The sequence below is a fragment of the Aulonocara sp. 'chitande type north' Nkhata Bay genome, linkage group LG5 (assembly GCF_057382095.1).
Source record: "Aulonocara sp. 'chitande type north' Nkhata Bay isolate Kocher_YH1m ecotype deep benthic linkage group LG5, A_spYH_male_GT1.1, whole genome shotgun sequence".
Taxonomy (NCBI): Eukaryota; Metazoa; Chordata; class Actinopteri; order Cichliformes; family Cichlidae; genus Aulonocara; species Aulonocara sp. 'chitande type north' Nkhata Bay.
In genome coordinates this window covers 21,875,207-21,902,321 of record NC_141348.1, presented here as the reverse complement: position 1 = coordinate 21,902,321, position 27,115 = coordinate 21,875,207, and the positions used below count along the sequence as shown (strand labels likewise).

At 39.4% G+C, this 27,115-nt stretch overlaps 1 protein-coding gene across 2 annotated transcripts; it reads left to right on the top strand.

Annotated features, from left to right (window-relative positions):
* The first annotated feature begins 2,051 nt into the window (after nt 1–2,051).
* Nucleotides 2,052–25,670, top strand: LOC147330500 (growth/differentiation factor 11-like). 2 transcript variants are annotated; one of them, XM_086292088.1, is made up of 3 exons: nt 2,052–2,836; nt 15,230–15,603; nt 21,535–25,670. In XM_086292088.1, the coding sequence occupies exons 1-3, from the start codon at nt 2,422–2,424 to the stop codon at nt 21,910–21,912; spliced, it is 1,167 nt and encodes a 388-aa protein (XP_086148214.1). In that variant the 5' UTR covers nt 2,052–2,421; the 3' UTR covers nt 21,913–25,670. The 2 variants fall into 2 exon arrangements, with proteins under 2 accessions (XP_086148214.1, XP_086148213.1); XM_086292087.1 differs by having other exon boundaries at nt 21,532–25,670.
* Nucleotides 25,671–27,115: the final 1,445 nt, after the last annotated feature.

Here is a 27,115-nt window from a genome sequence, read left to right as displayed (position 1 = left end):
GAAATGTTCATACAACTTCCTTCACCTTTAAGGTGATTGACTGAATACAAAATCTGCACATTGCTCTCGTGCAGCGGACCAGACCCTCAGTTTGGAGCAAAAACTCCAAACCAGGTTTAAATTTTTCCTTGAGCTTTCCTCTGAACTGTAGTTTGTCACTGCGTAGCAACAGTGAGGACTGCTTACTGTAGACTCAGTGCTGTGACACTTTGTTGAATCAATGACTGCCTCATTAATGACTGTTTATTCTGGTGTGCGTGAGATATAACTGTTATTCAAAAAAAGGCTGGCCCTTTTTTTTTTACACCCATCAATGCAAAGACCATGAAGTTTACTGAAACCGGATCTATTTCACTGTGTATATATCATGTAGAAACCTCATTGATCATTTTACATGAAGTTTTACAAAGCCTTTCTGAGCTTCAGTGTTTGTATGTGGGTTTAGTATGTTAAGGCTCGGAGTAGATGTTAGATCAGCAAATCTGATCATGCAAATGATTCACACTTTATCTGCATACGTGAACAGAAAAACATGCAAACGTGCAGAGGACGGATGAGTGGCAACTGCAGTAGAATGAACATGAGTGTCTCATCACTTCAGGACTCATTTGTTTTTGTCTTTTGATCCAGTTTGCTAATGATTTATCTTAACGGAGCAAAAATTATTTTTCTAAAAGGAAGAGAATAACTAAAAGAGTTGAGCACATACCACCAGACATATCACCAATGCTTTCATGTCTGATGTCTCCAAGCCTGTTGTAAAAGGACGCTTTGATACTTTGGTACTGTAAAAATTTGTGAGATGACCAAGTAATGCATTCATTGCAATGAATTTCATTCGTTGTATTGGAGGTGCAATGGAGAATCCTCAGTTCTTTAGTAATGGATGAAATGTACCTAACCAATAGAGTTCCTGCTTTAGAGTGCAGCTCCTGAAGGTGAATTTTACAAAACACAGCCTCCAATGAACAGAGAGGCTCGCAGCTTTGAGACGAGACCTGCAGTCGCAACTATGTTTTTCTCCAGCAGATGTCGGTGTGGTCGCACAGGCTGCTCATCGCTCAAAGAGGTGGTGCTGCAAAACTTTTAGCCTATTTTGGAAGAATAAAGATTTAACTTACCCCCCCCTCCAATGATATACATATGAAAATATGTATATGAGCGTGGTTCTTGGGCACCATTTAGATAACATTCTCACATGTTTATATATCGTTGGATGATGTTTCAGGAAAGATTGAAATTCCACAGCTCACTATAATTGCATGCGTCACTTGCTCATTAGTTCATATACTGATTGGTACAAATGGCATTCACACGGGTCTGTGTATACTAATGAGTCCATCTACGTTATAATTGAGAGCTTACAGACGTGCTGCTGCTTAATGGCTCAAAAGTCTCCGAGGTGTAGGGTTATTAAACATAATCTATCAAAATCATGATCAGCCTTTATGAATGCACCCTTGTACATGTGGAGCTATTATTTTTCAAGGAAAACGTGAGTGTGTCCTTTCTTATTGGTTTCAATGAAAACTTTCACTTTCATTTTGAAGAGCCTTACAAGAATATATCTAAATAATCTGCATAATACCATCTGGTCTAGTTACATGATAAATTCTTATCTTCGAGTTACCAGTTTAATTACACCATAAATGCTATGTGCACGCTTCAAGATTGGCTGTGGTAAATTTGCGAGAAATCCATTTAGCTTTTTTCTTTTTGATTTTTCTTTTTAAATTGGCACCATTGAACATTTAACCTATTTTTAAAAAAAACCACAAAAAAAAAAACATGCGTAGTGAGCAGTTTGCCATCATCCTAATAACCTAATTGGGCTATAGGTTATCTCTAATGGGAGACATTGTTTGTGCACTGTAAAAACATTTATACTCTCTTAACGGTGCGCACACCCTCCCTTCCTCTGTCCCTCTTGACTTGGTGACAGACCTAAAAGCCTTTTGTTGCAATCTTAGCCAATGGAGGCGGATTACGACATCGGGCAGCTGAGATATATAAAGAGCGCCTTTTTGACCGTACTTGCACATTTTTCAGTGACACCTCTGCACATACTCACACCTCCGTGGACTAAAATTGTACAGAAAACAACAATTAGCTTATACTGCACGTGAGCAGGCTATGCATTCACCAGGCATTTAACTTTCAATCAAAGGAGCTTGTACCGACACCCTCTGCGCGCACTTTTTTTGTTAAAAGAAAAAAAAAGAAAAAGAAAGAATATTACAAAAAGAGAAACTTCGGGGTGATCGTATTGGATTAGATGCATGTCACTTATTCTTTGCCGTTTGTAGGCTAAGACGAGGAGCGGCGCAGATTCGAGAGACGGGATCTAACGGAATAAAGTGCGTAAAAAACAAGCTAAGGAAGGGGAGGAAAAGTTGCGTTTTCTGTTGTCCACGCATCGTCATGCCGAGGTACAACTTCTTACTGTGCTTGATGGTGCTCATCTCCTTGGGACAGTCGGGGAGCGATGAGCCCAATCTGCTGCTGCCTCCTGCCAGCGAGACGCCCACGGATGCCGGGCTATCTCTGCTGGACGAGGACGCCGGTTCTCACGAGTGTTCCGCTTGTGTTTGGAGGGAGCAGAGCAAAGTGCTGAGACTGGAGACCATCAAGTCCCAGATCCTGAGCAAACTGCGTCTGAAGCAGGCGCCCAACATCAGCCGGGAGGTGGTCAATCAGCTGCTGCCCAAGGCGCCCCCGCTCCAGCAGCTTCTGGACCATCACGACTTCCAGGGAGATGCTTCGTCCCAGGATGAGTTTATGGAGGAGGATGAGTACCACGCCACCACGGAGTCCGTGATTACTATGGCCTCTGAGCGTGAGTAATAGTTTACAACCTAACAATGATATTGTCTCCAAATGCGTCATGCGCGTAATTGCGGAGCAGTATAGGTTCAAGTGGCTCAGGCCTGCTGCGGGGACAGTCGGTGACCTAACCTACTCTTAGTGATTGAGATTAAAGGAAACTAACTGGCAAAATTAGACAGCTGTCAAAAAGAGGGGATAATGTGTGAAACTGATAAATCAATAACTGGTAGCACAAAGAACCTCATCACTCTGAACGGACAGCGCCAATATGGCTTGATTGACTTTTGTCTTCTTGACGATGATGATGATGAAGCAGAGTGTTTAATATTTAGCTGCTGGACTCCTAGCTGTCACGTTTAAACTCTCCATTTCTCCCATAACGTTTTAAGAACACGAGGCATGGCAGAGCCGTTTGAATGTCAAGTGCATTATTAATGATAATGCAGCATTTGGCTGGCAGTTGCATCACTTTATCCTTTAATGTCTTCCTTTGCATAAAGACCTTAAATTCTGGAGTTATCACATCTCGAGGCCCTCTGATTATTGTCCTCTAACAATTTGCTTGCCCTCCCATTGTTTCCCATAAATCCACAGATAAACCACAGGCAGGCCCCCTCTGAGACATTTTATAAAATTACTTTTGAACCCTGGCAGCTGTGCTCTATCGCTCTTTTATAGGAGGCTCTACCGGTTCCCCTGCTGTTCATCGCAGTGAGAAAAAGTGTGTCCAAAAAGCTGCTATTGTTCGCCTCATGCAGCGGCCCCCCTCGGCCGCACTTGCCTTTTAAATGCGAAGTTTATAGGCGCAGCTCGTTTTCTTTTTTTTTTCACCAAGAGTACACAAAGACAGAGAATCACTTAGGGTCGAGGGGAGTGTGTGACCTTTTCCTGGTGAAGCGCCGGGTTCAACAACATTTACACACGTAATATATTCTGCACAAGGCGGATGAAACACTCTGCAAATAATCCTTTTTTTTCACTCCCTGGTTGAACAAAGACCTATATATATGTGTGTGTGTGTGTGTGTGTGTGTGTGTGTGTGTGTGTGTGTGTGTGTGTGTGTGTGTGTGTGTGTGTGTGTGTGTGTTTACTGCCACTCACCTGTAATGGAAAGCACCACCTGTCTTTGTCATTATAAAAACAAAAAAACATTAACTCAAATGTCAGCTATTGAAATGTCCTCTAAATTGCTCTATTTCAATGCAAGTTAGAGGAGGCCATATGTGCTGTTTAGTTCTCACATTATTAACATTATTTTGAACCTCAGACATCCTTCAAGTTTTCTGTTTGCGTTGATTGTTGTAACTCATAAAAAGGATATCAGTGCACAGATGATGTCTTACCGCAGGTGAAAGATTTGATTTGATTTCAAACTGCTTAATATAAGCAGCAGTTCATAAATACGTGAGTGCGGTCCCTGTTTCCCCTTTTGTTACCTGCTCACAAACACATGTAGAGTGTATTTGGTTTGTTATTGTTACCTCTCTGATTGGCTGATTAAGAAATCTCACATTCGACTGCATTGCTGACACACTCAATGTACGTTCTGGGAAACACAGTGACTTCAAATTATATTTTTACCCCCGGTTTCCATCCTCTGCACTACCTCACACGCATACATATTCTGTTTCTAATGCACACACACACACACACACACACACACACACACACACACACACACACACACACACACACACACACACACACACACAGTGCAAAGGGATTTGATATCTCATCAAGCCAGAAAAAGGCATTGTGTGAGCTTATTGCGCATTTCTGACAGCCCCACAGTGGCTGATTGACATTACTGCTGAATCTGTCATGTTAGGGAGCAGCACTTCCCCTCTCATCTGTTTGCCTCTACGCTGTTTTTTTATCATCAGCTCAGTCTCTCTCTCTCTCTCTGTATTCCCCCTCACACCCGCCTCCACCTTCTTCCCCGTTAGCCCCCTCTCTCCTTCCTCTTTTTTCCCCCCCGGTACTCATGGAAGAATTGAGAGAATGAGCGCATCTCCTTTGCCTGTGGCGCCTTAGTGATCCCACAGGATTAAAAGTGCCCTTTTCTGTCTCTCTGATAGAAGGAAGACTTCAAACACTATTCCCTGTGCACCTCGAACCCAATCACCCTTTCACAGTCGTGCACACTGCCTTTGATTGGGCCACGGGGGTTCACACAGTACATACTGAACTGGACTTGTGCCAGAGTTGCTTCTTAGTATTCACTCAAGGTACGTGGGTGCCGCAGTGGGGGTTGAGAGGGTCCATGCTTCCTGGTCTGTAATTACTATGAAATTTCATGGAAAAGTACATCTATTTATATCATAGTGCGGCACTTTATGTACTGAAACATCTCCCCTCTGTACAGCGTGCTGTTTAGGTAAACCGCTCCGCTTGTTTCCCTCACAGAAAAAGTGACTCGGCTTTGATCAGCGTGTCAGAGAATCTTTATTAACAAATGCATGCATGTGTATCTACGTGTGAGCTGCTCTATTTGTGTTCCTATTTGTTGATTTATGTGTCTAATTGTGTGTATTTTGGGGCTTGGTTTGTTTTGCCCGAGGTGGGGTGAGGATTTGACCCCACTAGTCTCTCATTTGTCACCTGTCCAAAAAACCTTCAGTCCAGACCTTCCTCTGCCACCGGCAACCTCCTCTTTCTTTTTTTTCTCCCCTTTTCTTCTTCTGTATGTCTTAATGCTAATTTGGCACACTTTATGACTTCTGCCAGCCAGTAGAAAACACCAGAAGAAGCATTACAGTAATTGCTCAGACAGTTACTGCACTTCATTTACTGCAATAGACTTAAAGGCCACAAGAAAGTTATTGTACTGCTGGTCATTCTTTAGATTTAGTGAATGTCTTTTCTTTGCTGCAAAGAGTCTTTTTTTCAGCTTATGGATATATTAGTGTGTCCAAAATGTGAGAAATGACTGGCAGTTTGCAGCAAAACACTTAAACCATTAGTGGGACGAGCACTTAAGGTTTAGAAGAACTCAAGACCACCACATTGAATGCATCCTTAAATAGCACTTTCACTTTTAAACTATTTTATCCCGACGTTTTGTTCAGTAAATAGTAGAGGCCTACATTATGCCATTTTATGCTGGCATTGTTATGTAATCCTATTCAGGTGAACCACATTCAGCCAGCATGAGCATCGGTTTACACAACTCTCGATTAAAGAGAGACATCCACACGCATGTCGAGGTATGCATGTGCCATTTTCCACATGTGCACGCTTGTGTAGACACACAGGGTGCCCACACACACCTACTCACACAGTCACACACACACTCCAGAGAAAAGTTCTCCTATTGACAAAAAGGGTCACAGAGTTCACAGCTATGTGATATATTGGAAGAGGAGACTATTAACCTCATCAGGTCTCTTTCTTTGGCAGCAAAGACGAACCGGTAGTAACTTGAACACTTATCCCCCCACCACACACACACACACACACACACACACACACACACACACACACACACACACACACACACACAAACAAGTCTTTTATAGTGTTGACCCTATAAAAGGGTCATTTCCTGAAGGTGCAGGAACCATAAAAATTAAGAGGGAGAGCGCTAAAAGGACAGAGCACCAGCAGCCGGACTGTCTTCAACTCACTGGTCAGTGTTTGCTGGAAGTTGATGACTATGTGAGGTTTTTATAGATATAGTCTCAGTTTGACGATGACACCTGTTCTCCTTGTGTAGTTGCTGGCATCAGTTCAGGGAAAGATAAACTTTGGTGTTTGAATTGTTTGGGCGCTGAGGCATGAGCGGTTTGTTTAAAAAGGAGTAAAAACTTAAGACACGTCCGTACGACTGTAGAAATTGCACAACGTACCGTCAACTTTATGGCTAATAAAATTTCAAAGGGACCAAAGTCTATTAATACGGGGACAAAATTTCCCCAGGACCTCAGGAATCTCACTCCTTCCACCCTCCTTCCTCTATTCCCACGCTCCTGTGTACCAGTCCCTGCAGCTGGCTTTTCCCCCCTGGCATTTGGAAATATACCACCTTCATCAATAATACAAGAAGAATGGATGTAAGACCGCATTAATCCATGTTTGAAGACACTACTGCACATACATATTTCCTCCTGCTGCTTTTTCAGCTGGTGTGTGTATCGCTGCTGAGTTCCTTGTTGCTTCTTTAAAGGGTTTCAGAGAGGGAGCTGGAGAAAGGTGCACCGTGGCTCATGCTATGGCTCTGGTGGGGAGGCGGAGGGAAGAAGAGAGCAAGTCCACAGGGAGCAACAAGCAGCCCAATCTTATCCTAAAGGGACAGAAATAATGGAAGGGTTTTATAGGTACAATTAAAAAGACCTGAAACAGATGTTACGTTCCACTAATAAACGAAATAATTACTTTGGACCAGTAATTAAGGCCTATATAGGGACGCGAGGGAGGAGGAGGAAAAGGGGAGTGAAAAGATAAAACGGAGCTCATTGAGGGGATTATTGTTGATGAATGTGTTCAGGCTCTGTGTGGTGATGTGTGAGGAGGTGCTGAGGATCAGTTTATGGAAGAGTCCATTAAATCTAAGGCATTTAAGCAAACGAAATGCTGCGTGGGCGCAACGTTGGATCCCACGAGGGAGCCAGTATGTTGGAAAGAGGCACAATTAACAGTGGATTACCTCATTATTATCTGCATGAAAATTTAATCAGCCTCTTTTCTGCGGCAAAAGAGAGCAGCTTCGTACCGTATTTATCACCTGTGGTTGTATTTCTCCTCACCATACCCACATCACCCGAGGACATTCATTATGGAAGTTGTGAAAATGCATGGTTTGAGTAATTTCTTTAGGGACGAGGGCCAAGTTTGATTTATATAATGTACAGCAGAATTGGATAAAGAGAAGCTCATGAAGGGAACTATGGCCATATTATGTTGATTATAACTGAGGAAAAGAGGGAAAAAAGCTTCCTCAAGGGAGGTTTGGCACAATCTGGCCACACTGACTTTGCCTTTTAGAGAAAACTCTTGGCTCAGGCTCTGACAGATTTGGGTGGCCTCAGGGATTTTTCTCAGTAGCTTAGTGAGTTCGAACTTGCAGGCAGAAGTGTTTGCATTTTGTTTAAACAGTTGACATGAATGTGTAAGGGGTAGCAGCTAAGGAGGGATGAGTTTTAAGAACAAAGGAGATTCATATTTCAGGCTGCCGGAGCTGCTGATCGGTCAGTGCGTGTTTGATTGTGTAACATATTTATATGAAACATTTGATTTCAATTTTAAAAGACTTCACATAGTGTTTCAACATGAAGTTTTTAAAAATTCACAAGACACTTAGTGTAGAAGTTCAAAAGAGGTCAGTGAGAGTTTGCTTGTGTAATATCTGCTAAAAGTTTGAATGGCTTTGTCTGTGCATTCACATAAGATGAAAGATAAATGAGGATGTCGTCTGCATAATTATGAAACGTGATTTCATTATTTCAGCAGGCATCTAAAGTGACATAATAAATCTGAGCCAGTGGCTGAAAATTTGATGAATTCTCACCTCGATTCCTTGCAGCAGTAGCCCTGGCTTTGTTATGTAATCCAGCAACAATTACATGTTGCTGGTTGAAGGGTGGGAAGCTGCTGACAGATTGTAACTTATAGCTATTTATTTTTACTTTTGTTAACATTACCAACCAAAAAAAAAAAAATTGGAAGCAACACAAAATGTTTCATAATTTGTTTTGGATGAATGATTAAGATTATTGTAAATGGAGATTAAAACTGGTGTTGTTGGGTCTGAATGGTGGATGTACTGGTGAATAGTGATATACTGTAGATCTCAGGGCTTGAACTGGCATGTAAGAGTCCAGTTCACCCCACTGGACACCTTTGGAAAGTATGAAAGTTTCTGAGAAATCAGTCATTAATATTATTTTAAAAATTAATTCTAATATTATTATTGTTCATAGGTATTTCTTTCTCCTACAGTAGTTCAAATTATAAAAATTTAAAATGTTTTCTGCCTTTTCACTATAATCTTTAAATAATAATATGTAATGATTGTAGATTAAATGATTGCACAAAAACTGAAAGATGTGCATCATTTGTTTTCTAAACAGCAAAAATTATATTTTCCGTTATTAACCAAGTGGGGCAAAGCGTGTGTCTTCATTTGTGCTCATGTTTTCAGTTTTGCTTTGCTTTTAAATATCAGCTGTGACTCAGGTGAACATTTTCAGAATCCAGATTTTCTGAGGGCGGTTTTTCAAATATAAACATACATTTTGATGCAGTGGTTTAATTTCCCATCAAACTGAGCTGTAAGTGCATCACAAACCGCTGCTACGTATCGTTTTCTCACAGCATGTCAGGTGCATTGGAATGAAAAGAGTAACATTGACAATAACTACGAATAATGTATTTTTGTACTATCAGAAAAATAATCTCTAATATCTGAGCTAATATCTGTATTTTGCAGGCTTTGCAGTGGAAGATTTCTGGTGTCTGTTTGTAGTCTGCTTGTAGTCCAAAGAGTGTTGACCAATCAAATTTGAGCAGATTTGGCAAACAGTCTGCATGACAGCATTATACGTGCCAAAATAAAATCTCAGTCAGATGAAAAGATCATTTTTAGTGGCTTTTTAAAATTTTCACCTCAAACACTAAGTGTTAGACCACCTGTGCACCTTCCTGTCCTAGTCAAGAAATATATAGAGCACTAAAGTAGACAGATCACTCCACTGCAGGGACTAAACCCTAATAACTCAGCCTGCACACACACAGTCCCTCTAACTGTGAAGAGTTTAACACCAAATGCACAACCTACTAATGTATGGTTCTCGTTTTATGCCTGTTTTTGTCAGAGAGAGAAAGCACCACCTATTACATGAAGTAGTCTGGTCTAGATAAGCCAAACCAAGCTTAGAGCTGTACCTGGTTCCAGCTCTGGTTTCATGGATCTGCATTAGTGTCATTCTCTGTTTTGTTTTGTTTTTCTTTCCAGCAACTTTCTGTGTCACGGTTATTTCTAGCTATCCAGATATATGGGGCAATTTGGAAAAGTTTCATGCAATGTTTTAAAAAATGAAAAATATTGCTACACTTAATTTCATTGAGAAGCAACAACCAGAATACGCTAGGCTGTAGTTATACTATGGCTGTAGCATGTGGTATCACTTGTAGCAGGGAGATTTAGACAATAAATCCTAAAAAATAAAATAAAATAAAATAAAATCTGTAAGTAGTTCACAGGTGATTTTATCCTTCCCCGTTCCATCGTGTAGTTCAGTGATACATCCCTGCTGAAGAACTCTTAAACAGTAATCTTACACAAGAAATTTCAGATTGTTTTGAGATAATAATGTCTGTAAACCTGATGAATATCCACCTGACTGACATATTTTTGGGGTAGCTGCAGTGAAAAGTTTGAGCTGAAGCACACTCTCAACATTTTATGTGAATAATGTGAGACATTAATAAACAGGAAGTTAAAGGTCTAGAATAGCGCTGTGTGAGTACTTCTGATTGGTAGTTTTTTGTTTTTTTTAAAAAGGTTGGCTAAAGTTTCACATAAAAGTTTTTTGTTTGGTTTTGTTTTTTGCTCTTTGGGTCATTTTAGCTCAACTAGGAAAATTTGCTCTGACTTTCCTTGGAAGTTAAATGTGTTGTTGTATAGAAATGAGTACTGTGCATGACAGTTGGGGGAATTTAATACCTGCAAATTCATTTATTTTTTATTATTTTATGGCTCTGTGTCTATTAAACTAAATAATCATCTGATATTTTAGTGTTCATTCTCACTTAAGTCTGATAGCAATTTTTAAAAAATGCCTTTGAGTCAATTAAAACCCTCTACTTGCTTGTGTAACGCATGAGAAAAGTTTTGCATTTAACAAAGCAGAACATTGTCCTGTGGCTTTAATGTCCTGCATGTATGTGTGGCTGCACACAAACACAAGCAGTGAGAACCGGGCGTGCTCCGTGCTGTCCAGCTGTCCACCTTATTGCTGTTCTCAATGCGCACTCGCTCTCCCCATCCTTCTGCCCAGCAGCCGTGCCCCTTCGCTACAAACATGTGAAACTCCAAAAAAACAATGAGTTTTACTGTGTTTGCTGAGGGCAGTTGGTTTGGAGCTGGTGTATGTTGTGCATTTATGTGTGGCTGCATGTTTCCATGTGTGTGTGTTCACTGAGCTAGAACAGGGTGCATTAGGAGGTGTCTTTTGTTGCTCCTGGGGGGCTACTGTGCTCAGTCCTAATAGGAGTCTTGTGCCTGCCGTTGTCCCCGGGAAGGGCTTCTGAATGAGGGGGTCTAACTTTACACACATACACACACACAAGTACGCACACACATCCTCCATCCTCAGCTCGAGCTCGGCCTCCCCCACCACCCTCTCCTTTCCCCTGGGACTGGCCGAGAAACAAAGAGGGAGCGGGGCTGGGGTGGGATGGGATGTTTGAGGGGGTGCACTGTGGCCCCTGTCTTATTAGAAGGGTCGTGAACGTGTCACGATGATTAATATGCCGAGGTGCGCAGGGATACCCTAGAGTCACATTTATTCAACACGAAGGCTCCCAAACACACACTCACTACAAAATGGCACATTTGCATTTCCCATTAAGAAAAGAAAATATAGATATATATGCAAATGAAACTCCTATCTAGGGTCATACTATTATGCATTATCCATGTGGACATTAACAATAGGTGACCATTTCTCTCACCACCACATCTGAGCCGCGTACTTCCACCTGATTGGTGTAATCTGCTGCACAGCTAGGCGTCATTGCAATTTCCAATGCAAGTTAGGAAAGGATATAAACAGTTTATGAACTTTGGTCAAACTATGTGGTTATTCACTATTAAAAAAGTTGTTTCTTTGCTTTATTTGACAAGGAACATTTTTGACTGATTTAAAAAATAAATTTAAGATATATAACAGATAAGTTCACATTGAGGCATACTGTGTATGTGACTGAGTGGACAGGTTGCCACAACAAAACAGTAGAAACCTTTGTAATATATATATATATATATATATATATATATATATATATATATATATATATATATATATATATATACGGACATATATACATATATGTATAAATACATGTATGTATAAAATCTATCCTTCTACTGTAGGTGCATTCCTCGGTCTCATATTACTTATTCATTGTATAACTACACCCTAACTTTCCCTCTCCATCTGTTTTCAACAGCTTACCCGGCTCAGTTCTCATCCATCCCTCAGGAACGTCACTGTGTTCACTTATTAAAAGCATTTAAATGGGCGAGGACTGTATGAAAACTGACAGATGGCATGCTGAATAAACCCTTATATTCTATAAGGCTCCTCTTACATGCATGTATAGGAGGCTAGCCATGGAACACAGGTACCCAGGGAGTCCACCAGATGTTTGATAGGCTCACCTGCAGGCCCGCTGCGTGTTGGCAGTAAAATCCATGCGCTACATATGCTGCAATTATACCACAGGGAAATAAAGCGCTATAATAATGAAGCAGGCAGGAAACATGAGGAGGAAAATCAAACAAACCTGGTTTCCTTTGCAAAAACACAGTCTCTTTCTTTCCGTCTTTAATTTGGATTTCAGTTTGAATAAAATGAGATGAGTGCTCTTACTGTAAAGTAATTAGTTTCTACTTTTCATCTTCAGTTTAGCTGACGAGAGAGGTGTTTGTGCTCCAGTAGGTGGTGCTGGACGCATAATCAGACTTCTTATCTTGACTTCATTATTGAAGTCAGTGTTAAAACACAGAGCTTATACCTGTGTAAATTGCGCAGGAAATTAAGCCATAAAAACAGTCTCTCCATAAAATTATAAGCTTTTCAACAGCGGTTACTTCAGGTGGAAGGATTAAATGTCCCACCGCTTTTTTTCTGGATCTTTACAAGCTAGACCTGCTCGTTTTGCACACGTGGAGCACTCTGGCAAGGCGTGGGATGTAATTAAGCTGCAGGCATTCATCCTCCATGGTTTTCCTCTGACTTGTGCACTAACAGGATCCATAAAGGCACAAATTGATTTCACCTATCAATGCAGTCATTGTTTAACATGACGTAGCTCATATGTTGTGCATGTGTGTTTAATAACCGGGGACCTCGCTGGATCACGGCGTGCAGGCCCTGCTTCTCGGATTACTCTGCTTGAGAAACTGACCATTTCATCCCCTCAGCATTTGTTGGATTTTTCTCACAAAGGCGATGAAATGTGTTTGCAAAGGAAGTGCTGGTGTATTCACGTCCTCATCTGCAGTGACTCAAAACAACAAAAAGTATTAATCACAAGCAAATTTGCAGAATAATTCATTACCAGTTTTGTGCTGATGAGCAAACACAACACCACCCACGTTAATTGCTGTGACCCCAGCAACCCCCCAAAAGGAACATTGTTTGTCCAGCGTGAGACACTGTATAATTTACACTCACTAATGACTTGGAAATACAGGCTGAAGGACCACGTCTGTCCCTAACTTGGCCCTTATTCAATGCTTGCCTTGGACTCTTCTAATGGACAGTCCATTTGTACCTCAGTGAATTCTTATCCCTCAATGCATGCCCATAATTAAATTGCAGTGTCCTCTCCTGGTTTGATAAACAATTCACTATTGGCTGCAGAATCTCCACCCTAATCAAAACAACAACAAAGTGATTCAGCGTTGTTATGTGTGCGCCTGAGGTTTCCAACGATTCTCTGGTGAAAAGGCGTGACGTGAAGAAAGACATATTACTATTGCCAAAGGGTTGACCTTGACCTTCAAACTCAATCTGGCTGTTAGAGCTGCCCCTCCCCAGCACCCCTGAGATGTAAAGAGGCTGACAGGTTTGACCCCTGATCCCATTTCTTAACTAGGCTGAGGTTCCAAATAACCTTTTGACCCAGGAAGCAGGTTGCCCGAGCAACCTCAGATTTAGCAATGATTGACAAGTTGATACAGTTTTTTTTTCTTTTTTAAAAAGATGGACAACCGCAACTCCTAAAAGTGCAGAATCTGTAGTTTTAATTTGTCCGATTTGCTCGGAGATAATGGACAGTTTAAATAATCTATTGTACTCTCGGCACATTATTATGCCAAATAAGTACAGAATAAATTTCCCTTAGTAAATGAATGCTTTACATGGAAATGAATGAACGAATTCAATGGATGGACGTGTCATTATATCAGATGGAGGTCTATGTAAATGACCATGTGCAGATCTGACATGTGGTGCAAATCACCAAAACACCAGAGCCCGCCCGAGATCATGACAGGAATAAATCTGGCTCTTTAAGGGGACGCCTTGTGTTCTGTGACATAACCCTTAATCCAGACCCCAAATACATTAGTAAGAAAGGGACCCACTCGGAAAAAAAAGAAACCTTGAAATGTTTTAGTTTTGCTAGTTAAATGCAGGGGTGGGCCATTTCATTATGAGTGACCCAGGGGAATCTAAGGTTACCATCTGTCCACTGGCCACCATTACAGATTCTTGTTTTTATATGCAAATGTATCTGTTTTCCAACCTTAATGTAATCACACATGTAACTGAATAGATAACTGACAGCCTTCAAGCAGACAGGCTGAGGATGGCTGTCAGTTTACTACAGACATGCTGCTTTTATTAAAATAAATGTTAGGGGGGGGTTTGTTTTGTTTTTTAACATTGTCATGCTGTAAAATGAACACCAGGTATCTCTCTCGGTTTAGATCACACTGTTTCTGTAAATTATGGGCACTTTTCCAGGTGTTTACAATCTAACATAGTAACTATAGTTTTCCCCAAAGAACCTACAAACTATTACATCTAGAATAAGAAGTATCCTTTCAAGAGTGCAACCCTTTTTAACTAATTCAGTGCTTCTGTTTATTTGTGCCATGCAGGCCTATCACAGTCGTTGGCTTTATGATCCATTACAAAGCATGAAGTAGTGCATATGTGCTTTCTGATGCCTTCACAATGCACTGTTTATTTTTATATTAGAGAGGAGAAAATCCCACTTTTACTGAAGCTTCTGTTTTCCTCTGAGTATTCATGAAAGCTGTTCTGAAACAGTAGAGAAAGAAAGCTGCAGAGTGATGCTGCAGATTCTCCTAATTAATTAATTCTTTGTTATCTTCTAAAGACCTCACATGACTCAGTTGGAAGGATGCCTTTTGTTTATTAGCAGCATATGAACAGAGCGTGCTGGTTTGTCCTTTTGATGATGATGGCGATTTTGCATTTGTACATCCAAAACACTGACCATTAAATTGCTACTACTTTATTTATTTATTTGTCTGTTGTTTTAGAAAAGATGATGATGAAAACGAAAAACCATGCGATTAGAGGTGGAAAACCAGAATAAATATGAGTACTTTTTTGCATTTAGATTAAAATGCAAACACTCTTAATGCTGGTGAAACGACTGTCCACGTGTGCTTCAATAAATCTGACTCTCCTCTGTTTCACAGCGGAGCCTCTGGTGCAGGTGAATGGAAAGCCCAGCTGCTGCTTCTTCAAGTTCAGCCCCAAACTGATGTTCACCAAGGTGCTGAAGGCCCAGCTGTGGGTGTATCTGCGACCGCTGCAGCAGACCTCCACCGTCTACCTGCAGATCCTGCGACTAAAGCCAGTCACAGAGCAGGGCAGCCGCCACATACGCATCCGCTCCCTGAAGATAGAGCTCAATTCCAGGGTCGGCCACTGGCAAAGTATTGACTTTAAGCACGTGCTGCAGAACTGGTTCAAACAGCCCCACACTAACTGGGGGATCGACATCAACGCCTTTGACGAGAGTGGCAATGACCTGGCAGTTACCTCACTGCGACCTGGGGAGGAGGGACTGGTAAGGACCCTCAGACCTGTCCCTGGGATGGGGAGGGAAATCACTTTGTGCACATGCAAATTCAGATTTTATTCAAAGAAGGCAATTAGAAGATCATATTATTAGTCGATAAGTTGGTGTTAATAATCGAACAAAAAAGTGAAAGAAAAAGCTTGAAGGCAGTAATCCTGTGCATCATTTCTGTCTCTCCACATATTTTTACTTCTACAATAAACTCTTTGAAGCATGTAGAGTAAAATTTATACACAAAATATACCAGTCGCTAGTGAGGAGCCACTACAGCTATACCGTGTTTTTTTTAATGATCCCCTTCCAAGTTTTACATATATTGTAATATTGTTTCCTAATATCAGATTAACATCAAGTACAACATCAGGATAAACATCCTGAGCAGACTGTAAAATAAAATAAAATAAAATAAAAACATGTGGTATCACAGAGACAAAAAAATGACAAGTATATTTTAAAATATACAATAATGAGATAGGAAGAAAACACAGGGGTGTCTAAGCGGACGAAATTGGAGGTCCACAAAAAGGGGAGTGTATAATGCTGTTTCAGATCGGCCACCATATTATGGATATCAACAAAGTCTAATGACGTCTAATGATACAAAAAGTTCTTTCTGTGCAAAATACTTTTCAGAAAATCTGATTTTTATTCCTTTAGTTTTAGGTAGAAATCTTTTTTTTTTCACTTTCTTAAAGATAACAACACCAGTTAAAGGACTACTCCATTTAAAAATGATCCTGCTAGGACGAAAACATGTTTATTTGCAATGGTTCACCTTGGGGAAAATGTGAAAACTTTAAGTAATTAAGACTAATTTTTACCCAGTGTTCCTTTGAATACTTGGGATTTTTTTCCACACTGCAAGTATGCTTCACTTTTTTCAATGCTAAACCTCTGATGTAATGGATGGAGCTGCTTCAACCTTAAACCTCAAAGGAAAACTCATGAACCATTAGTCTAGTTAGCAATCCCAGAGTTACTGCAACTGACAGTTACAACATCCCTGTTGGATTATGTAGGCCATCTATCCTGGTTAAGCAACACCAAATATTTACCAAGTGATTATTTGGGTCAGCTCTTCACAACACGTATCAGGGGTCAGCTCTGGTGTCTTGGCCAATAAATCGCTGCCTTCTGAGCACACAGCAGTGTGCTATATTATTCTTGGTAACCCAAGAAAAAGGAAAAGATCAAAAAGACATGCAAGTGTACAAAAATAAAACAAAACACAACAAGAAAGAAAGTCAAACTCTGCTTCTTCCTGATCCTCTGGGTCTTTTTTCTACAACAAAAGCCCTAAAGGCCAGGCTGACATGGTCTCACCCCAACAGCCTTTCAGCTTATTTCCTCTTTTCAGTGTGCTCGAGCCCAGCTGGAATCACTGTGAGGAGAAGAAGGCTTTGTAAAACAAACATGATGGAGTAAAATATTTGATGTGCTCGCCTCTGCCCAAAGGTCAAGGTTATGGTAGCCTGCAGATGACCTCTTGGGTCATGAATCAAACCAAGCGTACAGAGTCAGCTATCGATGTTTGAATAGACCAGTTTCTCTCAAAGCCCATGGAGTCAGTGCTCAAATGGAAAGTTGTGTTTCCTATTCAAAGCTGACAAATTAATTCATACATTTTAGTTAATTATGAAATGACTATTCAATTTAATTCTTTTTCTTTTCTTTTTATACTTACAAGTGTGGTTTCTTTGTATTCTTTGTACTCAGAGTTCAGTAGAAAAAGAGTTAGGGGCTGAAATGCTTGCCGTGTGAGCGAAGTGCTATGAAATCCATTTTGTTTCGTTAAAGTAGATCAAAGTCTTTGTAGAGAAAATATATTTGCTCTTACATTATTTAGTATCAGAGATTTCTACTTTCCCATCAGATCCTTTGCACACAGATGTCCAGATCACCACATGAATATTAATGATGGAGTTATAAACCGTATGTCACAGCATTGTAAATGTTTCATTTATGATAGAGTCAAGAGCCCATATGGTTTGTTAGATGAATTGAGCACCTGACATGGCACAAAGCTTACAGAATCTGCAACTGTCGTACAGGGACATACTATTTGTACAATTACTAGACTTTTATTTCAGATATCAATTTCTTATTTTAGCACAGATATTACTAGTAACAATCATTAAAGTGCCTCAGTAAGACAGTATGACAATTGACAGTAAGTCATCACTGTATGTATACAGCACTCATCTTTATCAAGGATTTTATGATATATCTGTTATTTCTTCTGTGATTTTTAGGCTACATTTGTAACTCTTCTAATGCTCATCATGTTGCTATAACAAAGTGCAAATACTTCGTTACTGTGCTTAAGTAGAATTTTGGGGTATCTGTATCTGTACTCCCTACATTTTCAAACAAGTATCTGTACTTTCTACTCCTTACATTTGCAAAACAGACTCATTACTTATGGTTTTGACAGATTTGAGGGAAATTATTATTTCATGTCACTGCGAGCCCTAGAACATCAAACCAATCTGAGCCTTAACAGCAACACATGAAAAGCAGTCCTGTTAGTCTATTAATCACTAGAGGATGTCGCATAAAAAGAGACAAAAGAGGTAAAACCACGTGTTATAATCAGGGGTTAAACTGTTTGTGTCCAGTTTTTTACAGCTGCTGTATTTCGCAGGGAGAGAAAAAAAGAGAGCTAACTTCACTCGGAGATGAAGAAAGAGAGGTTATATTTAAAAGTAAGGACTGCTCAGTGGTAGTCCTAGTGTTTTTAAAATAGGTATTGTGTCATTATGTTTTTTCAAATTGTGAGACCTGCTGCAATGCAGGTCTCTGAGGGAGACTAACTGTGTCATTTAAAGGTGGCATGAAAAAAAATCAGCAGTTTACTGCAGGATAAACAGATTAGTTTGCTGTACTCTGGTGGGTTCAAAGTAAAGAACAGTGTGTGTAACTGGTGCACAGTGGCTGTGGTGCTCATGGTCAGCGTTAGGTTACATCAAGTGTAGCAGAGATGAATTTGAAATTAAGCTGATGATGTTAAGACCCATAAAGACAAACATAAAGACTGTCATTGTAGAGAATGAAAATAGGCCAGGACAACTCATCTGCTTACATCTGGTTCAATTCAGTTGTGTAAATCCACAAGAAGCAGTAACACTCAGAGCAGTAGCAGACTAGATCAGCTGAAAACAGCCTGTACATTAAGAAAATCCAATAGAGCTCTCAATAGAAATTATTGAGAGTCATGAGTCCCTTTCCCGATGGCGAGCCATTAGAACTGATTTTAGGGTTCCTCCACATGCTGAATCACACTTTAACCTCTTCCTTACTCATTTTCATTTTAGTACTGATAGTCTGTGCTTCTACTTAAGTACAAAATGTCTTTACTTTTGCCACCTCTGCAAATAACTACTCTGAAGTCACTTTGGTGGGTTTTTGTACTTAACTCACTGAATCCATTTTGTGGTGGATTGAGTTGGTGTGATTATTGGTGTCTTTATTTAAAATGCACTGACTGCCCCCTCCCTTGCATGAGGTGAGATGTTTGCAAAGGTTTTGGACATATATATTGTGCAGGTAAAGATAATAATATTCATTCAACATTTACAGACATGTATAAAATCTTGGCCATAGCTTACAAATCTGAAGCTGCACTCTCTCTAAAGGGCAGCAGGAGGCGACACCTTAGGTTGAAAAATGCATTGATGATATTCTGATCTCAGTCAGTGGCTTTAAATCTTATTTGTAATATAGATGTTTTAGATTATGAATCCTTTTAGAGTGAAACAGAAGATTAAGCAAGTAAGGGTGGGCCGATTCTCTGCCTGCAGCACCCTGCCTGTCTATGTCAGACTCTTTATTTGTTCTCAGTTCAAGATAATAAAGAAATAGTTCAGGATTTTAGAAAAGAAGTTATTTTTTATTACCAAAGTTTGATTATAATATTTACAGTATTGAGAATATGAAGCTGCTGCAGTTTAGCCTAGTGCAAAGATTGGAAGAAGGGAGAAACAGTTAGTCAGGCTTATTCCAGAAACAGATGTCCAAGGATGCTGATTAAAACACTGCTTTGTTCTTTAATTATGTTTTTTATTCCCACAAATAAATAGAGGAAATAAACTAGAACAGAAGTAAACTGTTTCATCACAAATAGCAGACAGGCGTAACGACTTCCCAAAGTGTGGTTTTCTTTGTGTGGTTGAATATGCACTGCACAAAAATGACGTGTGGATGGATAAAATGTTCTAATCAGAGCTGAAGAAAGAAAGATTTGGTTGATTGTAAGAATCCAGTTGATGAATGGTGCAATTCCTATAATACATAGAAAATCCCAACAATCAGATAACTGCCTATGAGCAAACACTTGATAACAGTGAGAAAGAAAAACTTGGTTTTAACAGGACGAAACCTCCAGCAAAGCCGGGCTCAGGGAGGGGGAGCCATCTGGTGCAACTGTTTGGGGGTGTGGGTAGAAAGACAGGACAAAAGACACACACAGAGAGCCGGAGTTTGAAATTATTACTAATGATTACATTATTAAATTCAGAGTGTAGAAGAAATGCTCCGTGCATTATGTGGAACTAAGGGAGAATTTTTTTTATAATTTTTATCAGAATGTAAAAGCAGGAAATTAGAGGTCATCCAGGTCTATATGTCTTTAAGACATGTCTGTAGTTTAACTAATTGGTGTATGTCATCTGCCTTCATGTATAGATAAAGCTGGGTGTCATCTGCATAGCATTAAAAATGTATGCTATATCTTCTAACAATACTGCCTAAGAGAAGCATATATAATGCAAAAACATTCTCCATTCACATGAAAAAAAATAAAATAAAATAAAATAAAATAGATATGATTCATTTAGAAGTATACTCGAAATATCAGTTATCATTGCTGTATGGTAATAGGTTAAAAGAGTTGGTTGCTGTCCAGCTAGACTGACTGAGATGAGTTAAAACAGTTAATAGCACTAACCCCCAGTCACACAGGGCAAGAGTTGGTTTTACAGTACCTGGCAACCACCAGGTATTGTGGTTGCCAGGTAAAATGAGCATTCCCCAACCAGTTGTGAATTGTTGCTGGCAGTTGATGGCTAAAGCCACAATCATGTAGGCAACTTTTTCTTTGAAGGCAAAACTTCTTTATTTCTGATAGTGTCACACTTTTTACGATTTCACAAGAACTTGTACAGTAGCTGGACAGTTTTTGTAAGCCCTTCACTTCCATTCAAAGTATGATGGCAACTATATGCTAGCTATCAAAGCAATCACAGGGAACCTTTTGTCAACACCAATGACTGGTGGTTTCCATGGACGATTCTCTAGTCCTGATTGACTGGTGCTCTATTCATTTTACCCTACATTATCACATATTCAACATGGTTGACAAGACAATGTGGTTTTTACTTGCAACAGCGAAAACCACACGGAAATGTCAGTATGGGCCCGCTCCTTGTCATTCTGCATATCTATTGGTTACACAAATCTACATTACAAGGTGAAGCTTGACCTCAGCTGGCACATTCTGCTCTGCTTTTTTCAACACTGTGACAAACCATCATTGCACAGCACAGGACATAGAAAAGAATCGCTTCTAGGGTTCTTGCATTCTATGTGAAAGGCCTTAAAGATCATCAACCATCTGTCATCTTGAAATCTGACAAATCCAAGTCTGCTTTACCCATGTCTAGTGGTTAGTATGCCCTGTTACTGGAACATTTGATTTCCTTGACTCATTATACCACCAAAATGTAAGAGTTTAAAAGAAACACATACGAGACACACTAAATTCTCAGACCAAAATGTTGAAAATAACTGATGTTATCTAAATGTTTGCATTAGCCAATTGTCAGTTTATTGTATTTTCCTTTGCTGTCATGTCTCTGCTGTTGTTCTCTTATAACCACCTCTTTCTTTTTGTCCTGCCCCTCCTCCCCCTGATTCCAGCAGCCGTTTCTGGAGGTGAAGGTTCTTGAGACAACCAAACGTTCTCGGAGAAACCTCGGCCTGGACTGCGATGAGCACTCCACTGAGTCTCGCTGCTGTCGCTACCCTCTAACTGTGGACTTTGAGGCGTTCGGCTGGGATTGGATCATTGCCCCTAAACGCTACAAAGCGAACTACTGCTCTGGCCAGTGCGAGTACATGTTCATGCAGAAATACCCGCACACCCACCTGGTGCAGCACGCCAACCCACGAGGCTCCGCGGGGCCCTGCTGCACCCCAACCAAGATGTCTCCCATTAACATGCTCTACTTCAATGACAAGCAGCAGATCATTCACGGCAAGATTCCAGGGATGGTGGTGGATCGATGTGGCTGCTCTTAGGCTGCTGGAGGAAGCACATTTGTGTAAAGCCCACATTAAACCACCTGAAACCCTTTCTGAGCTCTCCCCTGGCACCAGAACCCACTCCTCGGCACCAGATTTCACTTCTGCTCAGCCACAAAAGCATTCCACTGGGTTTCCATTTGTCCAGTAATTAAACTGATTCTAACTGTACAAAAAAGTTATAAATGAAATAAGAATCAAAACAGAACTGAGTGATGGAAATACCATACATTATGAATGATTTAAAGAGGCTGTACTTGTGGAGCAGCTTTCGAAAGTGGTAAATGAGGCGCTATAGGACATATGTTAGTTTTGTGGGTTTTTAAAATATTTTTTTAATGACATCTTTGTGAAATATCCAGGTTAGTGGATTGAAATGACAGGAGACAGGAGTATTTACACTTTTAAGAGCAATTCCAGTTTTGAGGTGAGTTCGCAAATACTTCATTCCACAAATGCGTTTACTTCCAGTGTGATAAAAATGTTCTCAAAGGGGCATTATCAAAATTATTTTGCAATCCATCACTTTAACAAAAGCTCAGAAACAAAAACAAACACGATGTGAATAGGTTTAACTTCTGGACGTACCATTAGAGGAAATCCAAAATCTTCCTAAGAGTATTAGAGATATCCAAAAAAAAAAGAAACAAACAAACAAACAAAGAAAATAAAACTGCACCCTCTTTTAATGTGTATTACCTGAGTTTGACATTTTCAAGTATCTCCAAAATCTCTCCACGGCAACTTTGATTTGTTTTGTTTGTTTGTTTGTTTTTAGATTTTTGTAATTAAATATTAAGAAAGGGTTATACAGATGGTCCATAACATGTTATGTAATATGTAATTTGGCCTCTGTAATGAGAGAGGCTTTCAAATCAAACCCTTAGGATGTGATTCAAGTTCAGCCTTAATTTAAGGGGTTTAACAAAAGTATGGCGTTAACTGTTTAGGAGCTATTTTCATATATAGTTCCCCATTTTCAGTGGTTTAAAATTAACTGCATAAATTATTATAGTTTAAATATAAGAATTGTTTTAATAGTTGAATTTTTGAATTGAACTATTGTTTGAATAGTTGAATACTAAAATGCAGTCTACAGTAAAAGCTACCCTCTGAGATGCATGCTCTACTGCAGTGATGGGGAACTCCAGGCCTCAAGAGCTGATGTCCTACAGGTTTTAGGGCTCACCCTGGGTCAACACACCTGAATCTAATGGTCAGTTCATTACCAGGCATCTGGAGAACTTCAAGACATGTTGAGGAGGTAATTTAGCCATTTAAATCAGCTGAGTTGGATCAAGGACACATCTAAAACCTGCAGTCCGTAAATTGTCCAATTACTTTTGAGCCTTTGAAAGCTATGGAAACTATGGGTATGAGAACTATGATAAAAATGAATGAATTCCTAAACAATTAATTAATATCCTGAACTTCAATCACATCTTGCTTGTTTTATTTAAAATCCATTGCAGTGGTGTAAAGGGGCAAAAATCTAAAAACCATCTTAGTCCAAAAATCTATGGACCTAACTTTACTAGTTCAGCTCCACATTTAAAAACAGATACATAAACTCAGTATTGCTGTTAACCATTTGGCAAAAAAGAGTTTACCTTGCACACTGAAGTCTAAAGAAAAACTGAAATCCAGATGCACCAAGTTATTCAGTACTGTTTTGGGGAGAAGGAAGAGGGCAGGCTTTGCCTTTTTTTTTGTTTTTTTTGTTTTTTTTGTTTTGTTTTTAATTTATCCAACAAAGGAAAATCTCGTTCAGCTTTTGCAGTAAATGTTTAAAACAGAGAGTTAAATGCACTGTTTTATAACTTGAAGAGGCTCGGGACTGAATATGTAATAAAAATAAAAAAAATAACAAAACAACAAAATGCATACCCTGAAATAAAAGACTCAATGCTCACTATGTCCTAAGTGAATAATTGAGCTGAAATTAACACAAACCACGATTACAGTTTTATCACTTTAAGTTTACATTTCTTTTTGTGCAGTGTTTGTGGTAGATGCATTACTCCTGACACACCAGTTCATGCTTCTTCTTTTTTTTTTTTTTGCTAGTTTCAGAATGGATAAAAATACAAATGCAAAAGTGCAGTAATGTACTAAGACATTTTAGCTTTTATGATTTACAGCAAAGAAAACAAACAAAAAAAAGATAATTTAACTCAACCACTGATTTTAGCTTCGAAAACATATTTGACTGCATTTTGAAATGCCCCCATCCACATCAACCTCAACTGTATCATCGCTGTCATAATGGGAAAAAAAAGTATTTGTTAGTGCTTGAACGCAGAGTAGAATTAGTATGCTTGAAGCTTGTCTTTGTCTCCTGGGTATCAAAGCAAAGATATCCTTTTGTTATAAACGAAAGCACTATGCTGTTGGATAAAGGAAGAGCCTTCTGACATTATATATAAATGATATATGTATATATTAAAAAAAAAGAGGGGTACAAAAACCTTTTTGGGGGCACTCTACCTTACCAACAATAAATTTTGCACTATGGGACGTTCATGGCGTGAGGAGGTAAGTGTTGTGTTTTACCAAGCACAAGAGAGCTTGTACAGTATAGGTTAAAAAAAAAAAAAAGAAACTATTCAAGCTTCTGGTGATGAACCATAAACTAGCGAGGTTATCACTTCTTTTGGATGCCATCACACTTTCCTGACTTTGTCTGAAGCGGGGGCCTGTCCATACACTCACAGATCTCTATCAAATCTTGAACCTGGATGTACTGTAGCAGCGGCCTGAAAGGCCTCCACGCCCGCTTTGGCTGATAAGTCTTGTGCGTAATAAGTGTCTGGATCAATGACTGTAGAATGCTTTAACTGGAAAAGGCCCGCCCATCAACTTTAACCTGTCACCGCATTAGAGAGACTTCATTCTTTTGACGTAAAAAAAAAATGAGTCGAGTGTCTTACGTAGAAGTTTGGGGGGGGATTTTATATTTTTTGGTTTTGTTTGTTTGCTTTTGCCTTTGTGTGTGTTTTAAGTGAAAGCACCCATGTAAGAATGGGAGGAGTACCCAGGGACTGTTAGCCAAAGTAGAGAATGACATGTTGTGTGCTGTAACTTTTATAATTGCAGGAATATGCTAGAAAATTTCAAAGGGAGGGAAAAAAGTTGGTTTAGGGGCAGTGGTTGGGTTAAAAAAAAAAAGAAAAAGCTGGTCCATTTTTATTTATTAATATTAAATACAATGCATTTCAAAGTCTGTCTACCTCACGTTAGCCTAAAAATTTGCTATCAGTTTATCAGAAACTTTTACTCATAAGAACATCCCCACCCCCACCCCAACCTTCCAAAAACAGATGAAAACCACAGGGTCCCCTTGCTCTCAGGTTCAGATTGAGTTATTGACAGAGTGACTGATGGTACCAGTTCTGGTAACGCGTGGTCAAAATATTAACTATGGTTAACGCTGTTGAGAAGTTACATTTTGAATTTTAGTCTTTGTATACTGGTATATGTAAGAGGGTTTTTTTTTCCATATAATTATATGAGAGTAAGAAATGTAAATACCAACCCAAATGTTGACATTTATGATGTTTTGGACAGGTTCACCGCTTCTAATGTTTTTCTCTCTTTCCCTCTTCATCCCTCTGTTCTTTGTGTAGTTAAAGAAAAAGAAAAATCACCCCACGTTTGTAGTTCTATGGTTGTGCATATGAGTAACTGTTCAATTATTTTTGCCTTTTGTTGTTTATTTACTGTCATTTTTCTTTTGTACAATAAATCATTTATTTAGCTTATGCTGCTTTTGTTGTTCTTAAGGTTTGCATCTGCGCAAATGGGAAACTTCGGACCACGCAGAATAAAATGAACTAGTTCACAATCAAAGTCCACGCTTTAAAATACAGAACCAAGTTCACAAACTAAAAATGAATTAGTCCACCTGCATGTTTTAGCTATTCTTTTTCAAAAGAACCTCAACCTGCCATCCTAAATACTCTATTTTCTCTTCAAAAATGAAATAAATTACTGTTTACTACTATAGAATCACAGAAAGATAAATGCAAAGAAATGTACAAAACACAGTCTTTCAATTTTACATTTTTATGTATCAGGACATAATAATGATCCAGCCCTTAGCAGCTCTTACAATTATGTAAATACACTACAGTAAGAAAGATCATTCAGAAGTGGAAAACATTCAGTTTCAGGGAAACTGCAAAAAATCCAAGAGCTACAGGCCTCAGTTAGCATCTTAAATATTAAAGTTCATGACAGTACAGTTCAAACAGACTAAACAAGTATGGCTTACTTGAAAAGAAGAAAGCCTCCTTACTATAAAAACACCATGTCAGCATGGTTTTCAAAGCACTGCTCAGGTTTTGCATTTAAACAAACCACCAAACTTCTGGAACAGTCTCCTTTGGACAGACAAGAGAGTCGAGGTGTTTGATGCACAGTGCTGTATTTGGGGAAAACCAAACACAGCCTATCAGCACAAATACATCACATCACCAGTCAAGCACGGTGGTGGAGGGGGTGACGATTTGGGTTTGTTTAGCAGTCACAGGACCTGGGCACCTTGGAGTCATTAAGTCTGAAAGGCCATCTGTCCGACAGGCAAAGCTTGGGCAAAATTAGGTCAAGCAACAGGTCAATGATCCCAAACACACCAGCAAACCCATAACAGAATGACTGAAAAAGAAACAAATCAAGGTGCTGCAACAGCCCAATGTCCAGACCTCAACCTGATTGAGATGCTGTGAGAGAGCTGCAGATAAATCAGTGGTTACAACTCTCAATGAAAAAAAGCAACCTGGTACAGAAGAGAATAATGTGAGGGACTGATAGAGTCCCACAGAAAACAATTACTTCACATTATTGCTGCTAAAGATGGTGCTGCAAGCTACTGATTTTCACACATTGCTTCTGCATTTTAGCGTACTTTTTGTTAAAAAAATAAATAAATAAAATAAAATAAATAATGATGTGGTGTAAGATGTCATGTTTGGTAGTTATGTATATACAATGTATATGTAAAATCTTTATTTTTACCATGATGGTAAAGACTGATAACTGCAAACAGATGAAGTTCATTATTTCCCATTTTTCACCACATTTTAAAATTGGACATATTTGTTTTCAGACAGGATTATGAGCTTACTTTGCCTCTCTCATCTGAACAGTGCCGTGACTGTAGCAAGAAAATCTGTAGCACTTTATAATATGGAAGGAATTT

What these genes read in the sequence shown, in the direction of transcription:
- LOC147330500 (XM_086292087.1), top strand. Translation starts at nt 2,422, where the DNA reads ATGCCGAGGTACAACTTCTTACTGTGCTTGATGGTGCTCATCTCCTTG. An exon ending in GATTACTATGGCCTCTGAGC is followed by an intron (nt 2,837 to 15,229) that starts GTGAGTAATAGT and finishes TCTGTTTCACAG; the next exon opens with CGGAGCCTCTGGTGCAGGTG. An exon ending in GACCTGGGGAGGAGGGACTG is followed by an intron (nt 15,604 to 21,531) that starts GTAAGGACCCTC and finishes CCCTGATTCCAG; the next exon opens with CAGCCGTTTCTGGAGGTGAA.